General features: G+C 47.8%; 1 protein-coding gene across 5 annotated transcripts in view; it reads left to right on the forward strand.

Annotated features, from left to right (window-relative positions):
• Ten-m (teneurin transmembrane protein Ten-m) overlaps positions 1-17,696 on the forward strand; it is a 45,831-nt gene that overhangs the window by 14,109 nt on the left and 14,026 nt on the right. The window contains exons 3-19 of one of the 5 annotated variants that reach the window (XM_075688729.1): positions 1,402-1,492; positions 2,577-2,794; positions 3,334-4,428; positions 6,565-6,845; positions 7,768-7,882; positions 8,437-8,541; positions 9,332-9,526; positions 10,039-10,248; positions 10,811-10,996; positions 12,765-12,911; positions 13,521-13,728; positions 14,108-14,134; positions 14,787-14,906; positions 15,237-15,513; positions 16,318-16,585; positions 17,072-17,212; positions 17,307-17,556. In XM_075688729.1, coding sequence (XP_075544844.1) covers positions 1,402-1,492; positions 2,577-2,794; positions 3,334-4,428; positions 6,565-6,845; positions 7,768-7,882; positions 8,437-8,541; positions 9,332-9,526; positions 10,039-10,248; positions 10,811-10,996; positions 12,765-12,911; positions 13,521-13,728; positions 14,108-14,134; positions 14,787-14,906; positions 15,237-15,513; positions 16,318-16,585; positions 17,072-17,212; positions 17,307-17,556 — 3,934 coding nt within the window. The remainder of the gene's footprint in view (positions 1-1,401; positions 1,493-2,576; positions 2,795-3,333; positions 4,429-6,564; positions 6,846-7,767; positions 7,883-8,436; positions 8,542-9,331; positions 9,527-10,038; positions 10,249-10,810; positions 10,997-12,764; positions 12,912-13,520; positions 13,729-14,107; positions 14,135-14,786; positions 14,907-15,236; positions 15,514-16,317; positions 16,586-17,071; positions 17,213-17,306; positions 17,557-17,696) is intronic. The other 4 variants (XM_075688730.1, XM_075688733.1, XM_075688731.1 and 1 more) reach the window with 4 other exon arrangements.

Below are 17,696 nucleotides of genomic sequence, written 5' to 3' on the forward strand. Positions count from 1 at the left end.
TACGCCGTCCTCTCTCGGTCCCGTCCCGCCGAGGCGTACGCTGTGTCCCCAACATTAAACATTCAAAACTACCGTAAGGACCAACGACAACACGTTTAAGGGAGACGTTCTGAAATACGTGCCTTGGCGGTGACGCTCCCCCGCACATATAAGCTGCCTCTCTTTCTTTTCTGTCCCTCAGCTTTAGCGTGACGCCATCTCCTCCGCATTGATTTTCTTTTATCATTTTCGTTTACTTCGCGTCGAAAGGAGGGTTTATGTAAAGAATCCTGGGCGGAAGATGCGCTCTCCCCAGCTGGCAGGGCTTCTACCCGTCAAAATTTCCAGCGCGGATAAGGGTCGAATGGAACGGTTAAAAGACGAAACGAAAGAGAGCAAAAAAAAAAAAAAAGGGAGCGAGACGCGCGTGGTACGGTGCCACGCTTCTGAATTTGGATAAGGCAGCACCGCCGGGCTCTCCATGAATCTTTGAAGAGGAGCCGCCCAAGCCTTTCGCTTCCCTTTCTGTTGGTTGGCGACGACGTCGGCTGTCTTAGCTGCACAACGGCCGAGCTTAGCAGAGAAGAGCCCCAGGTCGCTCCAGTGTCATTGCACCGTTGCGCATTTCCCTTCTCTCCTACTCGCTCCCCTCCCCTTTCCGGAAAACGCACATACGCAGCAGACACGCATGCGCGAGAAGGCAGCGGCGCGCAAATACAGCCGTCCGTAGAATAAACCGTATTCAGCTGTAGGCTTAATTCACTGCGCAGTCGTGTAGCCATGGTAAATTGAACAATGACGTCTTCAGACATGTCGTACAACAATTTAGAGCGTTTAAACTGCAACCCTGATTGAACAGGCGTACCATGTGCAACTGTCCTAACGAACTACGACTCGCGGGTCCCTGTTGTATAGAGAGAGAGAGACAGGCAGGGAAAGAGAGAGAGAAAATGATGCATAGAAAGGCAGGGAGGTTAACGAGAGGTAGTTCCGGTTGGCTACCCTGCACGGGGGGAAGGGTTAAGGGGGATAAAAAGATGACGTCAATGGTGAACAAGTTAGTGTTTTTACAGTTGCCCCAAGGAGATACATATTGTTACGTGTAGAATTGGGATATTGGGATAGAAAAGCTGGGAGGCCTGCCTGAATGAAAGTTCTGACCTGCTACTCAGCATTGGAGAAGGAAGACGGAAGTAAAAAGAGAGCGAGAGCCCTGCAAGTCTATATATGTGGGAATGAGGGTAGTAAAATTCCCTACTATCATTGCTGTCATGACGATGATTCCGGTATGCGTGTTCTCGTAACTGGTTCAGGCGCAGCATCACACCCTTGAATGCGAAAGTTGTTGCGGTTAGGAGTGTTTTTTTTTTTTTGCGAGTTAGCCTTAGCCGTGTCTTACTCTCGTTGCCTTCATTCTTGCAGACTTGACCAAGGGCCCCGGCTCCCCGCAAGGCAAGACAGACTTTCGGACGTCAAACATCATCCAAGACGAGACAAAGACGAATCCGGACAGGTGCGTTTACGAGCATTCTCTTGGTTGCCTGCCTTTTTTTTTTCTTTTATCCGTTTAATATCTCTGGTTATCTGCATCCCAAGTACTATCTGTAAATCAATACGTCAATACACGCTCTGCTAGTTTGATAAAGAACAAAGAAATCTCAGAAAGTTGAGCGAGCGCTTGGGCCTCCCTACGCAAATAAATCCCTTTTCCGCGTGCCTTTGAATTCAATATGCGGCACGGGCGGCCGAGCTCCGAAGTAAAAACAACTGTTTTTTTCCCCCTCAATGCATACTTCTTGTTTTTCAAGAAGTGTGGGTTGTTTGTTCAAGAAGTTCAGTGCTGCAGCGTAAACAAGACGTTTAGCTATGCTTGCCGATAGTCCAGCTGCGCCTGGCAGCGTCGGTGCAAGAATTTTGAGCGCACATAAAGCTGACTGACATTCCCATGAATATAATCATAAGCATAACGTCCGCTGGACCTTTAAACTATCACTCTTCTTATATACGCATTACGTTAGCTAGACATGTGCGTGCTCACAGACGCGATTTAACTGTTTTTTCATCGGCGAGCATTGGTTCGTACTTTAAAATACCCGTTGGGCGCGGGCCTTTCGTATTGGAGTAAATATTTGCTTGATTTCTGATTAAACTTGCAGAATCAACCATGACTGACTTTCCGCTCGGAAGGAAAATTGCTTTACTCTGGTTAAAAACTTCATGTAGATTTCGAAATGCTTTGCGTCATCGCATCGCTGTGCTAGGGTGAAACGTTACGAGGGCTTTAATAGAATCAAAAGCATGAAATCTGGCGCACCGAGAAAGTACCAACCTCGTTCTGATTGTAGCCGAAATCGCTTCAGAAGATGGCGTTTACGTTTTTTTTCCCATAGAAACGCAACTTTTGACGGAAATGAACACCGTCGGCATCATTTTTGGTGAATCAAGCTCTGTCTGTTTCGTTGTTTCGTTTAATTAGTTATATCGAGACTTAACCGTACCAGAAACTTAAAGCACGCGTGACTAGACTTGTGCATGTCGATTGCAGTTGGCGGTGTCTGTTGCCGCCTGCGAATGTGGTGTGTGTCGCCACTACGCAGGCTAGGCTACGGTGGCGCGGCTACCGGAGGTGCGGCAGTGGGTGGCGGCATACCGCTCCGCAACCACGTGCGCCACCCGCTGGGCCCGGGTCACCACTTCCCGCATTCTCGGATGCACCTGCGCAAGACGCTCTCGTCGCGATGTTCCTGGAAGTGTGCCGCCATCACGGCATTCGTCCTCTCTCTGGCTCTGGTCATCGCTCTCGTCTACTTCATAGGTAGGTCGATAGATAGATAGATAGATAGATAGATAGATAGATAGATAGATAGATAGATAGATAGATAGATAGATAGATAGATAGATAGATAGATATAGATAGATATAGATAGATAGATAGATAGATAGATATAGATAGATATAGACAGATAGATAGATAGATATAGATAGATATAGATAGATAGATATAGATAGATAGATATAGATAGATAGATATAGATAGATAGATATAGATAGATAGATAGATAGATAGATAGATAGATAGATAGATAGATAGATAGATAGATAGATAGATAGATAGCGTTATGCTTGAATGTGTCTATGATGGCAAGTTGTTTTTTCATCCACTTTATTTCCATTAATTTATTGTTTCTTTATTTCATTTACTAAGCACAAGTAATTACCCCTATGTTGTCCTTGGTGTCAGTGTTTGTTGGCTTCTTATGATATGATAACGTTACACTCTCAAGCGCTCAGTGCTGCAGCTTACATTTCCCTGTCGTCGCTTAAGAACACATTCCTCTGTCCTCTATTTTCCAGCAGTCCCTTTTCTCAGCTGGCAGGACGGTCAGCACCGGTGCCCCGTCGTCATCGACGACGCGGAAGCGTCCGCTGGCGGAGAAAGCTACAAAAGTACGTACCACCGCGGTCCGAACGCCGACTTCAATCCCAACAGGGCCAGACAGCGCCGCCGAAGGGCGGCTTTAGAGCATCCTGCCTCCCCTCCTCCTGCGCCGACTGACATGCCCACTAACATTGTCGAAGGAAGCGGCGAAGAGCCGCAGCATTTTTGGTCCCCTCACGAATCCGAGTCTAGCGCGCAGCAGCGAAACCGTGGCAGTCGCAGTCCCGCGTCCGAGTTCCACGCCGACACGGTGATCGTGATCCCCGACGATCCTCCGGAAACTCGCGTGAGCCGAATGCACTGCGTCTGTAAGCGCTCGTTCGGCGAGCGCTCGGAGCCGCCTCATTCCACCCCGCTTTCGTGGCAGGACAATTCGCAGGCGTCCAGATCTCCCCCGGTCAAGCGGTCGGGGGCCGTAGAGGCTAGCACTGAGCTTCCGCCTCCTCTGCCGCGACCCATGGCCTTGTTTGGGTCTCCCGATCACAACGCGACCAGCAATGAGATCCCCATGTCGTTGCCCGATAACGATGTGGACGACGGTGGTCCCGAACCCGACGTCTCTAGCATGGACGAACTCACGGGTCTCGAAAAGAACGTGGTCGAACACGAGCGCGACGGGTTTCAGGCGCCTGAGCAGGACGCGGACAGCGGTGGCCGCGACGGTGTCTCTCTGCCTCCTCTTCCTCCTCCCCCACCTCCTCCCCCTCCTTTGTCGGTATCGTCGGAGAGTGGCGAAGAGGCTTCGAACGAACAGGGACTCTCTGGTGCGGACGCTTCCGAGTTTTTCACCGTTGGTAAAAGTGGACCGGACGGCTCACCTCCGATGCCGTTGGCTCGCACTGACGGTTACGTGGACACTACTACTAACCTGAACTCGATTGAGCATGATGCCAGCACCGAGACGGACGTAGACCCTCGGCTCTTTGCCGACAAGGAAGCCGGAGGCTCCGGGCATTCGAAAGCTGTCCCTACCTCTGCCGCCTGGTCCACCGAGTGGCCTCCCGATCTGGGTAAGTGGAGGCTTTCGCATGCCGGAGCGAGCGAGTGCCCACAGCAGGGCTTCTTCGGCTGCTCGGGCCTATGCATTCTGTGAAAGGGCGAACACGTTCTGCGGTCGGACGACGCCCAATGTTTGGAGTCATGGCCGAACGCGAGCGAATCGGAGAGAACAAGAAACGCTTCGCCTTTTCTGCCTGGCTCTGCTCAACGAGTTCTTCGCGATTTCCGCTTCCGTCACTGTCGGCATCCTGCGCCTCTGCCGCCTCCAGCAGCAATGGTCTAACCCCGTCGTGCTTCTTGTCTGCTTCTCGGGTATGCGTTTGTCTCGCCGTCTTGTCTTCGTCCGCTTTCCCGGAGCAGCGCTTGCTTTTGTACAGCGCTTGCGCGTCGTTATGGTGTGTACCGTACGTACTAACCGCTTCTCCTTCTCTCACAACTGTATTCTGGTAGCTTTCGCTTCGATAAGCTAGCGTGCAATGTGCTTTTACTTATACGTCTTGCTTACACGCAGCGTTTGTTTCCTGCGATCTGTTTTTATTCCTGTTTCTTGTGATTTTGCTTCTTGCAGTCGGCTTTCTCATTATTGCTACTATATATTTAACACTTACGCCTCAATCATTCAACCAAAGTCAGCGTGCTGTAATATGTAAGAGCCTTAACTTCACCGACGTCTCCAATGTTGTGATCAGTATATAGCCTGCACTATTCGCAAATGTCTTTCGGTAAATTATTTCTGTGCTATCTGTGAAAGCTTTAGAAAGTAATTTCAAACGATTTACTAAAACTTACAAGCAGTAGCACGAGCTGCCATTGGTCATGTCAGAGTTGGGAGTGTAAGCGGAAATTTCACTGAGAGAACGAAAAATGTAGGTTAACTTGAGACGTATCGCAAACACGAGTTCCAAGTCTCTGGCATCCCATCCGTCGTTACAGTGACTGTAGGAAGCGAAATCTTTCACGAGACACGGAAACGCTAGAAATTGGGATGAATCTTCTAAACGAAACACAAATAATTGTTCGATCTTTTTTGGTGGTGGAACACCATGAGCAGTACAGAAATGTCTATTTCACGACCGACTCATTGACATTTTAGCAAGCAGCACTTGCAAACAAAACACTACAGTTCCTAAGCAAAAGCAGCAGCTCCGCGTTGTTCAGAATCTCTCTAGCAACAACATGAGCATTTAAATGCTTTACTGAATGAGCCTTATGTCTTATTTGAGTTGTGTGAAACATTGAGAGATATGAAGATTCATGGCATTTTAATCAATTGCGTTATGGTTTTTGCTTCCAAGGTGACAGCGTGTTTCTTGCTGTTAATATTATAATAGCCGCCTATATCGACACCGAATTTGGATTCCGTGATCACTCCCGTGGTTTACTGACGATGATAATGAGAACAGGACGTAATGCGTTAGTGTTGGACGTGACGATATCTGAACTTGTGGGCAAATGAACTATCGCGTTGCATTGTTAAGCTATGTGTCACTTACCACAATACGTATAAGCCCGTTCGCCGGTAACCATAAGCGGTATAACTAAGCATGCTCGTTCTGCGCGCTCAATTGATAAAGCTTTATTTCTTCCGTTAGCCACATTAGTATCAACTTGTCTTGGTGCAACAAAACTTTTGCTACAAGGTGCGGCAGCAACCAACAAGAGCTGGCATTTGGCTCATGAGATGCAGCGCGCTATGACCAGCGATATGAAATGGTAGGAATAGAAAAAAAAAATAGAAGGGACGGACTGTGGACGTAGCCTAAGCAGGTATAAGCATACGTACTACACCACGAATAGTTGCAGTCTTTGTCAAAAGTTTCGAAACGACAAGGTATGTCACCGGACACGATAGCAGGGCTCCTGTATGTAACCCACCTTGTGCTTGGAAGCTCAAAAGAGTGAGAATCAATTGTTCTCTGGCTCGCCAAGTGTCGCGCTGCGGAATTCGGGACCCCCGTGCGCGCTCGTACAAATCGGCCCGGACACGTGTACGGTGGCTTCGAAGCTTTTGACAAAGAATGCACGTACGGCGTGCAGGAAAAGCGAACGATGGTTATATCGTGCCCCGAGAAGGAAAAGGTGCACGAATGTGTGTTTGAAGCGACGCATACGGCGCCTGCTGACTTTCTTTCGCGCTCGCCCGACAGGCCCGTCTGTCCTGCCTCCCAAGACGTTGCCGCCGAGCAGCGGCGAGTCGTTCGCCGACATGTCCGTGGGCAGACGCCACAGCAAAGTGGTCGCCTCGTACGGCCACTGGAACGTGCAGTTCCATCAACAGGAACCGGGACTAGTCAAGTTCAATTACACGCTGCCCACGGGTGCCAGCGTGGGCATCTACGGCCGCCGCAACAGCGTGCCCACGCACACCCGCTACGACTTCGCGGAGATACTCTCGGCGCGGGACAGGCGACACCGCAAGGCGGCCAAGGTGCGTACCCTTCCAACCTGGACGTCTGCATTGAGATCGGAATTTATTCGAAGCGGCATCAATGCCAGCAGCGCTGCGGATGACCAGGGAAAATGTTGTCAAGGACAGATATGACGGAACCTAGCTGCTATAACCTAATGTAACTTAACCTAACGGGTCTGTCTCATAGCGAACCTTGTCACGAAACTCGCCATGTTGACCGAATGCAGGCCGTGTGGCGGGTTTGTGGGAGGTGTGACTAGAGTAGTACTGTTTTGGCGCACCAATAAATGCCACGGGACACGAAAAAATGTTGACACACACTAACCGTTCGGTGTCCTCTCTGTGTCTCGATGTATCTACCAGTGCGCCGAAAGCAAGAATAAATTTCGAGCTAGCCCGATCCTGTATGTTGTTCAATGTGGTTCAATTTCTTGTACGTGGTACGGGTGTAACCAGATGGGCCATTTTCGACCATGTGCCATTTTAAATTGATCTTTTCTCCTGAAAAGTGGTCTTGTTCCCCATGGTATGGCTCACGGAATGACATAGGCGCAGCATATTCTGAAAATGGCTTCAGATATTCGGTATGATTGAAGGATCGCTTACGCTTTATTTCTTGTTTGCAGGCAACTTTCCAAAACACGCGTGTCAGATGCACTCCAGCAGTTTTTGAATTATCTTGTGGCAAAGAGAACTCTAATGGCGTTATACTGCCAAGTTAACAAAGAGATAATTATATATTTAAATGACGACTCTAGGGCAAGAGGAAGTAAAGAAACGTGCACATTTATGCTCAATAGTGTGCGAGGAATCGGTCATGTAACCGCGAAAAGTGTGCTCCTACTCAACTAATATCTGCTGCCGTGGTTTGTACGAACGCTCCATATCCACTAGTTTTGACGCATTCTTTCTATTTTGTTTCCTTCCCCCGTCTCAACAGCAGGAGAGCTTCAGCATGGAATTCATACACTTCCTGGATCATGGTCGCTGGTACATTTCGGTATACAATGATGGAGACCAGCAGCAAGAAATTTCTTTCGTCAGCGTGTCCACTGGTAAGACGCCCGCGAGCTTCGGGCTATATAACCTTGCTACGGATTCGCTCATGCACTTTACCGTTTTGCTGTTTCAATGGTCCCAACAGTAAATCATGGGTAAATCATGTGTAACGAAAAGTGGCGGATCGAATGATCTTATTCGAAGAAACGAGAGAAGACGTTACCTGTCAAAGTATATTTTAATAAATGATCGTTCAAACTGTCTCATTTCTTCCGTTTAATAGGAGTCATCATTAAGCCTTTTAAAAAGCGGGTACCACGGCCGGTACACCTGAGGTTATCGGCCCGCTTGCTTTTTACTGTTAAGCATTGAAACGTGAAACCTGAAGTGCCTTGTTCTATGCTAATTTACCTGAAAGGATCATGTGAAATCAGAAACCGATGTTATAAAACAGGAGGCCGTTACAAAAGGTCGGAACTGAGGAACTGTCACTTCTGAAGCTTCGTGGGAAGTACTAATCAGCAAATTCGTCCCCGCTTTATAGTCTGCCTCAGCGCGCATCTATGGCTGAAGTCTACATCGACTGTCGTTTGTTTGCCCTGACTTTCAGATGTATCGAGCCTTCCTTGCCCTTACGACTGTCATGGACACGGAACCTGCAACATGGGGAAATGCGACTGCGACCAGGACTATGCAGGCGAATCCTGCGCCTACCGTAAGTGCTTGCTGTTTGGAAGCGCGTCTTTTGAGCAACACATGTACAACATTGCCGACCCTGCATGTAGACCAACACGTTCTTTGGTAGGGGCTTATCTAGAATTTCGATTTGGGTGAAAGCTTTGCAAAAGACGGAAAACTGAATTTTAAGTTTCTCTTTCTTATTCATAAAGTGTATTCTAGCAGTATTTGCTGTTATTCACCAGCTGTTATAGGTGAAACATGCGTATATCGTAAAGTTCAATAGCAAAGAATGTGATTAGATGAAAGTGGTGAGGTTAGAAAACTTGCAGACGTGGGTTGGGCTGCGTTGGCGGAGGAGATGGGCAATTGAAAGTACATGTTAAATAAGTGGCGCCTTTATCTAGCAGTGAACTTAAAGTACCATCTTAACGAAAAAGTGCGCGACAAAGACTTGGACGAAAAAGAGAAACGACAAACAGAGGTGGAACCACACCAACTCGCCCAGCTCTCAGTTTTGATGAACTTAAAGTACACTGACAATGACCGTGACGATGCCGTTATGTTGAGTATGATAGGAGCGAAGTGTCTCTAGAAATTCTTTGGCCTTGTAAAGAGAGCGTTATAATGCCAAAAAATCTTCCGGCCGGCACATAAAATCAGTTTCCGTTTGCCAAGAACCATTAGACGCTGGAAGAATGGTCGATTTCATGAGTCGTCCATCAAAGCGATATCAAACTTTAGATTTCCTAATATCGTTTGCTACGCGTAATGAAGACCTGCGCTATCCACCACGTTTTAAGCGAAACGTTTATTGTCTCCTGCAGGCGTGTGTCCGGTGCTCTGCAGCGGGAGAGGTCAATACACAAACGGCGAATGTGTCTGCCAGCCGGGATGGAAAGGCCGGGAGTGCCAGCTGCGCGAAGACGAGTGTGAGGTGGCCGACTGCTCGGGTCACGGGGACTGCCTGGACGGCGTGTGTCGATGCTTTCCCGGCTACAAGGGCGCCCACTGCGAGGAAGGTAGGTGCACTTGTTTTTTTACTGCTTTTCCCGCCAGCCCCCGCATGCGCGATGCAACAGGAGTATCCAGCATAACAGTCAGGTGACGACAAACGACTGGAGCGCGTACTAAACCTGTTTCCTAGACTAGCGGTTCTCACACGGTAGTTCGCGAACACTCAATGGTCCTCCCCGAGAAACACCTGGAGGTGTCCGCGGGCAGCACTTCGGAGACGCGTCGTCGACAAACTTCGTCTGTCAATACAACGAAGCAGTCTGTAGAAGCGCTTGTGGCGAGTTTGTCTGCGTTTAACAGTGTTATCCACTTCGGCAGAGCTCAAACTTCGGACCTTTAGTGCGCTCAACAGAAGTTGTTGCGTGCGTCAGCAGCTCCTTTGTCATATATCGTAACTTTGGAAGGCTGAAGTGTACAACCCTTCAATGGCCCCCTGCCGTGGCGTAGCCAGAAAATTTGCCTCTTTGTCTCTTGCGAGGCGATGCACGTCGCTTAGCATGCCATGTGGCCCTCGCAGTGGACTGCCTGGACCCCGAGTGCTCTGGCCACGGCGTATGCGTGAGTGGCATGTGCCTGTGCCGCAAGGGCTGGAAGAGCAATGACTGCAGCGAGCCAGACAGCGACGCCCTGCGCTGCTTGCCCGACTGCTCAGGGCACGGCCAGTTCGACTTGGACCTTCAGCGTTGCGCCTGCGACGACCAATGGACTGGGCCAGATTGCTCCCAAGGTCAGTTGAATGTCGTTTTCAGAGTCCTGCCGTTGCCTTGGGGTATCTGCGACGGCGGGGTAGAGCTAGAGGCTGCGTCCTGAAGCCGTAACGAAGCCGTAAGGTCAAGGTCGCGATAGTCCACGGTGTGCACAGGAAGGAAGAAAAGAGAAAAGCAGAAGGCAGGGAGATTAACCAGAATAACGTCCGATTGGCTACCCTACACCGGGGGAATGGGAAGGGGAAAGCAAAGATGACAGGGACAGAGAGGAGGGAAGGGAAGGAAAAGAAAGGAAATTAGCGGTGAGTCCGCTGACGTGTGTGGTCTAACGTATGCACAGGATTCAAAACTAGCTTCCGGGGAATCGAATCGCGAGAGGCGGCTTGTATTACAGTGTGGACCGTACCTCTAAGTCGCTCAGTCATCGTAGACAAGGGGCGGCAATGTGACACGGCATGTATTCAGAGTTGGTTTAAAGGAATGTGCCGGGAAAGTGTGTGCGTGGCGTGGGGCGTCACCTCGTGACACCGGGTGCGCCAGCTAAAGACCTCTAATGGGAGCTGGCTATGCGCCATCTTTCAGAGAAATGTGACCTCGACTGCGGCCCCCATGGGAGATGCCAGGGGGGCGAGTGCATCTGCATCGACGGCTGGACCGGACTGAAGTGCAACGAGAAGCTCTGCGACATCCGCTGCGTGGAGCACGGCCAGTGCAAGAACGGCACCTGCCTCTGCATACAAGGCTGGAACGGTCGGCACTGCACGCTCGGTGAGCGCACTATTTTCTTCGTTATTGAATTCTTCGTTATTCAGTTACCTGAGGGAGCCGACGACGTGCGAACCGCGAACAGCTCCAGAAGTATAACTACCACAAGGCTGGAACGTGAGAATCTGTGGGCAATTAATGCCTTCATACAAGTTATTTGAACAGCCAATAGACCGGCTATAGACATCTAAACTTTTTCACCTCGTTAGAGGCGTGTCCTTTTGACACAATGAGTTTGGTAGACTGTCCAGAAACAAAAATTGTTAGCAGGCCTGATTCTTTTGGTTCATAGGTGCTTCATCGTCGTCCAGTAGGGCTTCTACAAAACATCTGTACGTGTTAGTAGATAAAAAGTGCAAGTCCAAAAGTTCATAAGCTTCTGAAAACGACTTATAGCTCTGAAAAAAAAGTAAGAAAGAGTGTATAGATTTGCTTGAAACTGCATAATCTGTTTTGATAATATCAGGTGAAATTAACTGGCAGTTCTTGTTGCCATTCGGGTAGTTCGGTATAACGCATCACGGTATTGCATAAACGCCCTACTCTGTTCTGTTTCATCAGTTGCTCTCTCTCTCTCTGAACATCGGACATTAGGCGCTGCATTTTTGGCTCAGCTGAAACTGCCTTCTCGGCCATCCTTTAGACACTATAAGCTCGGCTTATCTAGTATCAAACCGTAGCAAACGACTAAGTGCTTTAACACAGGCTTCGCTCTTTCGTTTATATCCCAGCGTGTATACGTGTCCATAGTGGCAACGCAAGGGCTGTATAAAGCTAATCTCTAAACGCCGAGTTCAACTTCCGGCCACGGCTACCACGTTCCGATGTGGGTCAAACACAAGAACGTTCATGTGGACAATTTTAAGCGCACGGTACAAAAAACTCCAGATATTCGAATTCAGTCTGGGTACCTCATTATGACGTCCCTCATAACCCAGATGTCACTTCTTTTGAAGCTCCGTTTTAAAAGTGAATGCGAGCCTCGCCGGGTTTCGTGACCGTGGGAGCTGCGGACTGGCTGTTCATTTGCCGAATAGGCCAACCAATTACAGTGGAGCATGCGCGCTGCGCGCCGCTGGGTTGCTTGCACCACCACCAGATGGCGCTTGCCTCCGGGCATCCGCGTCAGCGGTGGCGCCGGCCGTGCTGGGGAATGCAAAAAAGAACCAGAACGCTAGCTTTCGCGTATCCGTGGTTCGACGGTAATTAAGAAGTAAACTCTCTCTTGTAGATAGAACGAATTCGAATTGCGCTATGTACTTATGTGCATGCGGCCTCTAAAACCATGATACGTTCAAGGCGTTCGTCGTACTCGCTTGTAGTCAGTAACTCCGTTTAATTAACAGAAGGCTCGGTATAATTTGTGCGTGTGTGTGTATATATGTGTGCGTGTGTATGTGTATGTTAGTGCGTGCGTGTGTGTATCCGTGTTTCGACTCTTTATGCACTCACACAAAGCTTCGCTGTAGATTCCAACTCGTTGGATCTGCTGCACTCTTTTTATTCTTGCAATCTGAAATGCTACAATGTTCTTTATCGATGCGTCTGTTCCCTAGCCTTCATGCCTGTGGTTCATGTTCTGTTTGTATTTTTTACGTGTAAAAATGTAAATATACGGAAATGTAAAATGTAATGGCATTTGTTGTGAACGTGTCTGTCACTACAGACTGTTTCGGTTAATATTTGTTCTGACGATATTTTACGCTCAATTCAGTGACGCTCGCCTATTGCTCGTTTTTTCTTTAATTTATTATTATTCTGCTGCTTACAGAGGGCTGTCCTCATAGCTGCAACAGTCATGGAGACTGCATCATGTCTGACGGAGACTGGCGATGCAAGTGCCACAGTGGTTGGGATGGTCCCGACTGCAATGTTCCCATGGAGAAAACATGTGACGACCGCATTGACAATGACAATGGTCAGTAGTTCTGTCCTATTTGCCTTACCTATAGCGGAACATCGTAGACGCGGCTTGTTTAACTTATTTATCTTTATTTATTTATGTTGTTATTAATTTTCTGCGTTTATTTCCTCGGCAATTATGTTCGTCAAGGTGCCGTCCTCACAGAAAACCAGAATGAGTGATGGATAGTAGTAGTAGTAGGAGGAGGAGGAGGAGGAGGAGGAAAAAATTTTATTCTTGTCCTGTACAAGGTGTTGCCACCTGCCTGGCTAGTCCCATGTTGGGACCGAAAGGTCAAGCCTCCTAGCCCTATCACGGGCGTACCGGACAGCCAGGACTTGAGGGATATGATCTGGAGATCTGATCATTCCAATCAGACGGACGGACAAATCTGGCACGCTACCTGTGTGGGGTGACACGCCCTCGCGTGTTTCCTTTCATGTTTCTGATATTTTGCAAGTAGAAACTAATTGAGTTATTGACACGTTCTTACGACCGTGATTAAGGTGCCAGTGTAAAGTTCACGATTAGTTTCAAGGAGTAACTTTCTTTTTCTTTCCTTATTTCGTGTCAAGCTGCCGAACAAACCGCCTGCAAGCTGTTCCGATTCTGCTTTGTCCACAGACGGGCTCACCGACTGCGCCGACAGCGAGTGCTGCTCCCACAAGGCGTGCACGAAGAACCCCCTTTGCTTTGCGTCGTCCGACCCGCTGGATATATTACTGCGGAAACAGCCGCCGGCAGTGACGGCTTCTTTCTTTCAAAGGATGCAGTTCCTCATTGAAGAAGACTCGGTGCAGAGTTACGCCAAGAAGGACGCTTTCAATGACAGGTATACTAACCACGTTCGCCTCAACGCGCCGGCCTCGTGTTCCATGTTTTCACAATGATAGTCTTTTGTAAGCAAGATTTGTGCGTGTGCGTCTCCAGCTCGCATGCTTTCGTTTAGCTGTAACAGCCTTACCCAGCTAACAGCTCGCTGCCAGCTTTTTGTAAGAACTGTGAGGAAATGCTATCTATAACCTGCGCGATGTTGCCACGCTTCAGTGCTGTGCAAATGCAATGCCTATGTGCCGTTGGTTTCATTTCAGGCGCAGTGCATGCAAACATTCGCAAGCTTGCTCTCGCTAATTCGTGCGCCAGCGTGCATGTTTGCCTTTTTCCTCTGCATCAATTAACCAAAGACTTCCTTTCTTTACCTGCTGCTTCAGTCTGATACGGAATCATTTCAATGCAAGGTAGGTTCGTGTTCTCACTCTTTCGCTCTATGCATGCTAGATGTGCCTTTGTGACTAATCGTTGTCAGTCGTGTCCACTTTAACACAAACTTTAATAGATAATTTTTGTGTGCTATTTATGAACGCAACATGTTTGCCTGTTTATCTATTTGCAAAGTCACGTCTTCAAATTGCTTTTGTTGCACGTGTACTACCAGCCAGAAAAGTATTTACACGAGTACTGCGGGGGGAAATGCGCTCCTATTCTCGAGTAATGCACTCAAATTGAAGTGCAGTTTAGATAGTATTACAGCTGTTCCGATGTACAAGTTAATTTTCAACTGAACCAAAAAGCCTCCAGAGAAGATTAAACTTTTTGAAGGCACCTCTGGTGTCTGAGCTTTCACGGCCGATAGTACATCATTTATAAATATGCATGAGTGCTTATGTGTCCAATTTCTTGCATGCACGTGCTGTTATCGTTCTGTCGTAAACCTACCTTGCAAGTCTGTTCTGTAAATATTAATTTCTGAATTTGTGTGCTTGTTGCTTCATGCCAGTATACATTTTGTGTCGTATTGCATTCGGGGACACTGTAATACTCGCAATAATTTATTATAGTGCTTTGAGTTGTTAGTGTTTGTCATTATATTGGTTGCATTTTTAATTTCAGCCGGGCCTCAGTTGTCAGAGGTCAAGTTGTGAGTTCCTCAGGAAGTCCACTAAAAGGAATCAGAGTTGGGACTGCTGGAGACGGCTTAATTGGCTTCACTGTTACAAGAGACTCCGGGTGGTATGTGTTTCTTTGCTGCAATTTGGCATTCGCCGGTGTTATCAAGAACGCGTGGCATTTTTGTCTGCAGGGCAGTACAGTGCCTTAGACTAATCATCTGCCTGTTTTATTTGAATTCCTCGTAAATAGCGGTATTTATTGCGTACTCCTGCACACTGATGTCTATAATAACTTGAATAACTCTAGACGTGACGTGGTACAGACCTTTAAGTTATGATCAGTCTACCTGCGCTCTTTACCAGTGACGCAACCACGAGATTTCATTCCTTCCAGAATAAGGCCTCTGCCGACTGCTCGTGCTTAATGGTATTGCTTCTTTCCTCATTTCAGGTTTGATTTGATGGTCAATGGTGGTGGAGCAGTGACGTTGCAGTTTCGACGGGACCCGTTCGATCTTCACGAGCGGACTGTAATGGTGCCTTGGAATGAAATCGTTGTCATGAACAAGGTGATCATGAGCCTCAGCCAGAACAAGGCGCTGGAGAACAGAGGCCTCGCCTGTACCGACCATGACTACGACACCATGAGGCCCGTCGTACTTGCCACCTGGAAGCATGGTTTCCAGGGTGGATGTCCGGAGAGAAGCGCCGTCCTAGCCGAATCGCAGGTACGCTCTAAATTCTCCCTTGGCGCAAGAATTCGTACCCGTTCATTGGGCAGCCGCCTAACGAAACTGGTGGGTTGTTGCTGTGACGTAATGTATGCTCCGTTCCATACATAGTAGTCAACGCTGTGGAAGCTACGCAAGAAGTTCGGGCAGGAAAAGTTATCACTCCGCGCGTTCCGTCTGTGCTTTCTGGACGTTCCGTTCATGCTTCGTTGCACGCCAACAGCGTTCGCTCGCGCGAGCACGCACGTGAGCCTCCTCATGACGGGTTGCAAATAAAAAAAAAACTCAAAAGAACAATAAAAATGATCTAAAACAACGCATTATATAGCAGCCGTATACTATAGCGTGTCTGTTTCTAAAGGTTAAAACTTGTTCCATTCAATATGCTGATCCTATATAAAAAACAGTTGCGCGCACAATTGTGGTCGAAAAACATCGAACTAAATCCAAGTGCGAACGAAGCCACTGCAAAAAGGCTTTCTAGCCTCCACGGCGTTGACTGCTATGTATGGAGCGGAGCATAGACAATGAGATCGTTGAGGTACACAGGCACGAATACTGGAGGGGCAGCAGGGCACATTCCCTATTATGTCATTTCGTAACGTACCAGTTAGACCTCAGCTCTTCGTAGAAAAAAAAAAGCCATTCGCATTTCTTTTTTTTTTTTTGTGAGGATGGGAAGTATGTACGAATTGCCGATATAATTTGATTCACCATTTTTCTGTAGCATCTTTCTCAAAGTGGTTGATCGCCCTGTGACAATATGTCGTTGCGCGTTTTTTCCCACTCTGCTTCTCCCAGGTTGTGCAAGAAAGCATTGCCATACCTGGGACTGCCCTGCACCTCGTCTACCACAGCAGCAGGGCTGGAGGCTATCTGTCCACCATACAACTCCAGCTGACTCCCGAAACCATTCCGCTGACTCTGAGGCTGATCCACCTCAAGATATCGATAGAGGGCATCCTTTTTGAGAAGAAGTTTGAAGCTGACCCAGGAATCAAATTTACTTACGCCTGGAACCGCAGGAACGTCTATAGGCAGAAAGTTTACGGAGTTGCTGTCGCAACAGGTAAGCATGCACGTGTTTGCTCTCATGTACAGTGCAAATACTGTAGATAACTAAGTACTGCATTCACGTCGCGTTTGTGAGGCTTTTTTTCTTCGACAAGGTATCTTAACTCATGTGAGCGTTACCAGACAGTAGGTCAATATCATTTTTGCTGAGCTAAGACATGCAGTGCTGCACCTACATGAGCACTTGCTTCTGCACCAAGTCAAAATTCCTGACTTTTTTGTTTTCAGGGGTTCTATATCCCTGTTCCCATGTCCTCTCTTGTAAATGTTTCGAGCGCAAGCAAAAAAAAAGGAAAGAAATAACTTGAAGTTATTTCCTGTCTTAAGATCTCAATCTCAGCGTGCTGTCAACACTATTTCGATTTTAGCATTTGCGTAGAAAGTAGAAAGTTAGAATGGGGCTAACCACTTCCTTAGTTCATACCCTATGCGATTTTTTAAATTAATGATTAATTCATTGTCTGTTCCCTGTATATTTCAGTATACGTCGGTTATGAATACAGCAACTGTCCCTCGGTAATATGGGAAGTGCAAGCCACACAAGTGAGTGGACATGACATGAGCATATCGGAGATAGGAGGGTGGAATCTGGACATACATCATAGATACAATTTTCACGAAGGTGAGTCAGTTGCAGAGAGGAACGGCACTAAGTATACTTTGATGTTTTCGCTTTCCCGTAACACTTTGGCGCTATTCTTGTTCGTTCTTATTAGGCATTCTTCAGAAAGGAGATGGAACAAACATTTACTTAAAGAACAAACCCAAAGTGATGCTTACTGCAGTGGGCGATGGCCAGCAAAGGCCGCTTCACTGCCAGCAGTGCAGCGGGATTGCCAAAGAACAAAGATTGCTAGCACCTGTTGCGTTGGCTTCTTCGCCAGACGGCTCCATTTACGTTGGGGACTTCAACCTCATTCGACAAATTACCACTGATGGCAAAATTCGCACCATTGTAGAGCTCAGGTGAGAAGTGGTTCATATTGAAATAGCTGCTAAAGTGCTTGCTACTTGACAAAAGATGAATACTCGCGGGTGTTTCATTGAGGTCACGCGTTCAAGGAAATCTTATGTTAATTTTGAGTCTACCCCTATTCTGTTGTCTT

This window comes from Dermacentor variabilis, chromosome 4 (genome assembly GCF_050947875.1).
Source record: "Dermacentor variabilis isolate Ectoservices chromosome 4, ASM5094787v1, whole genome shotgun sequence".
NCBI classification, from domain to species: Eukaryota; Metazoa; Arthropoda; class Arachnida; order Ixodida; family Ixodidae; genus Dermacentor; species Dermacentor variabilis.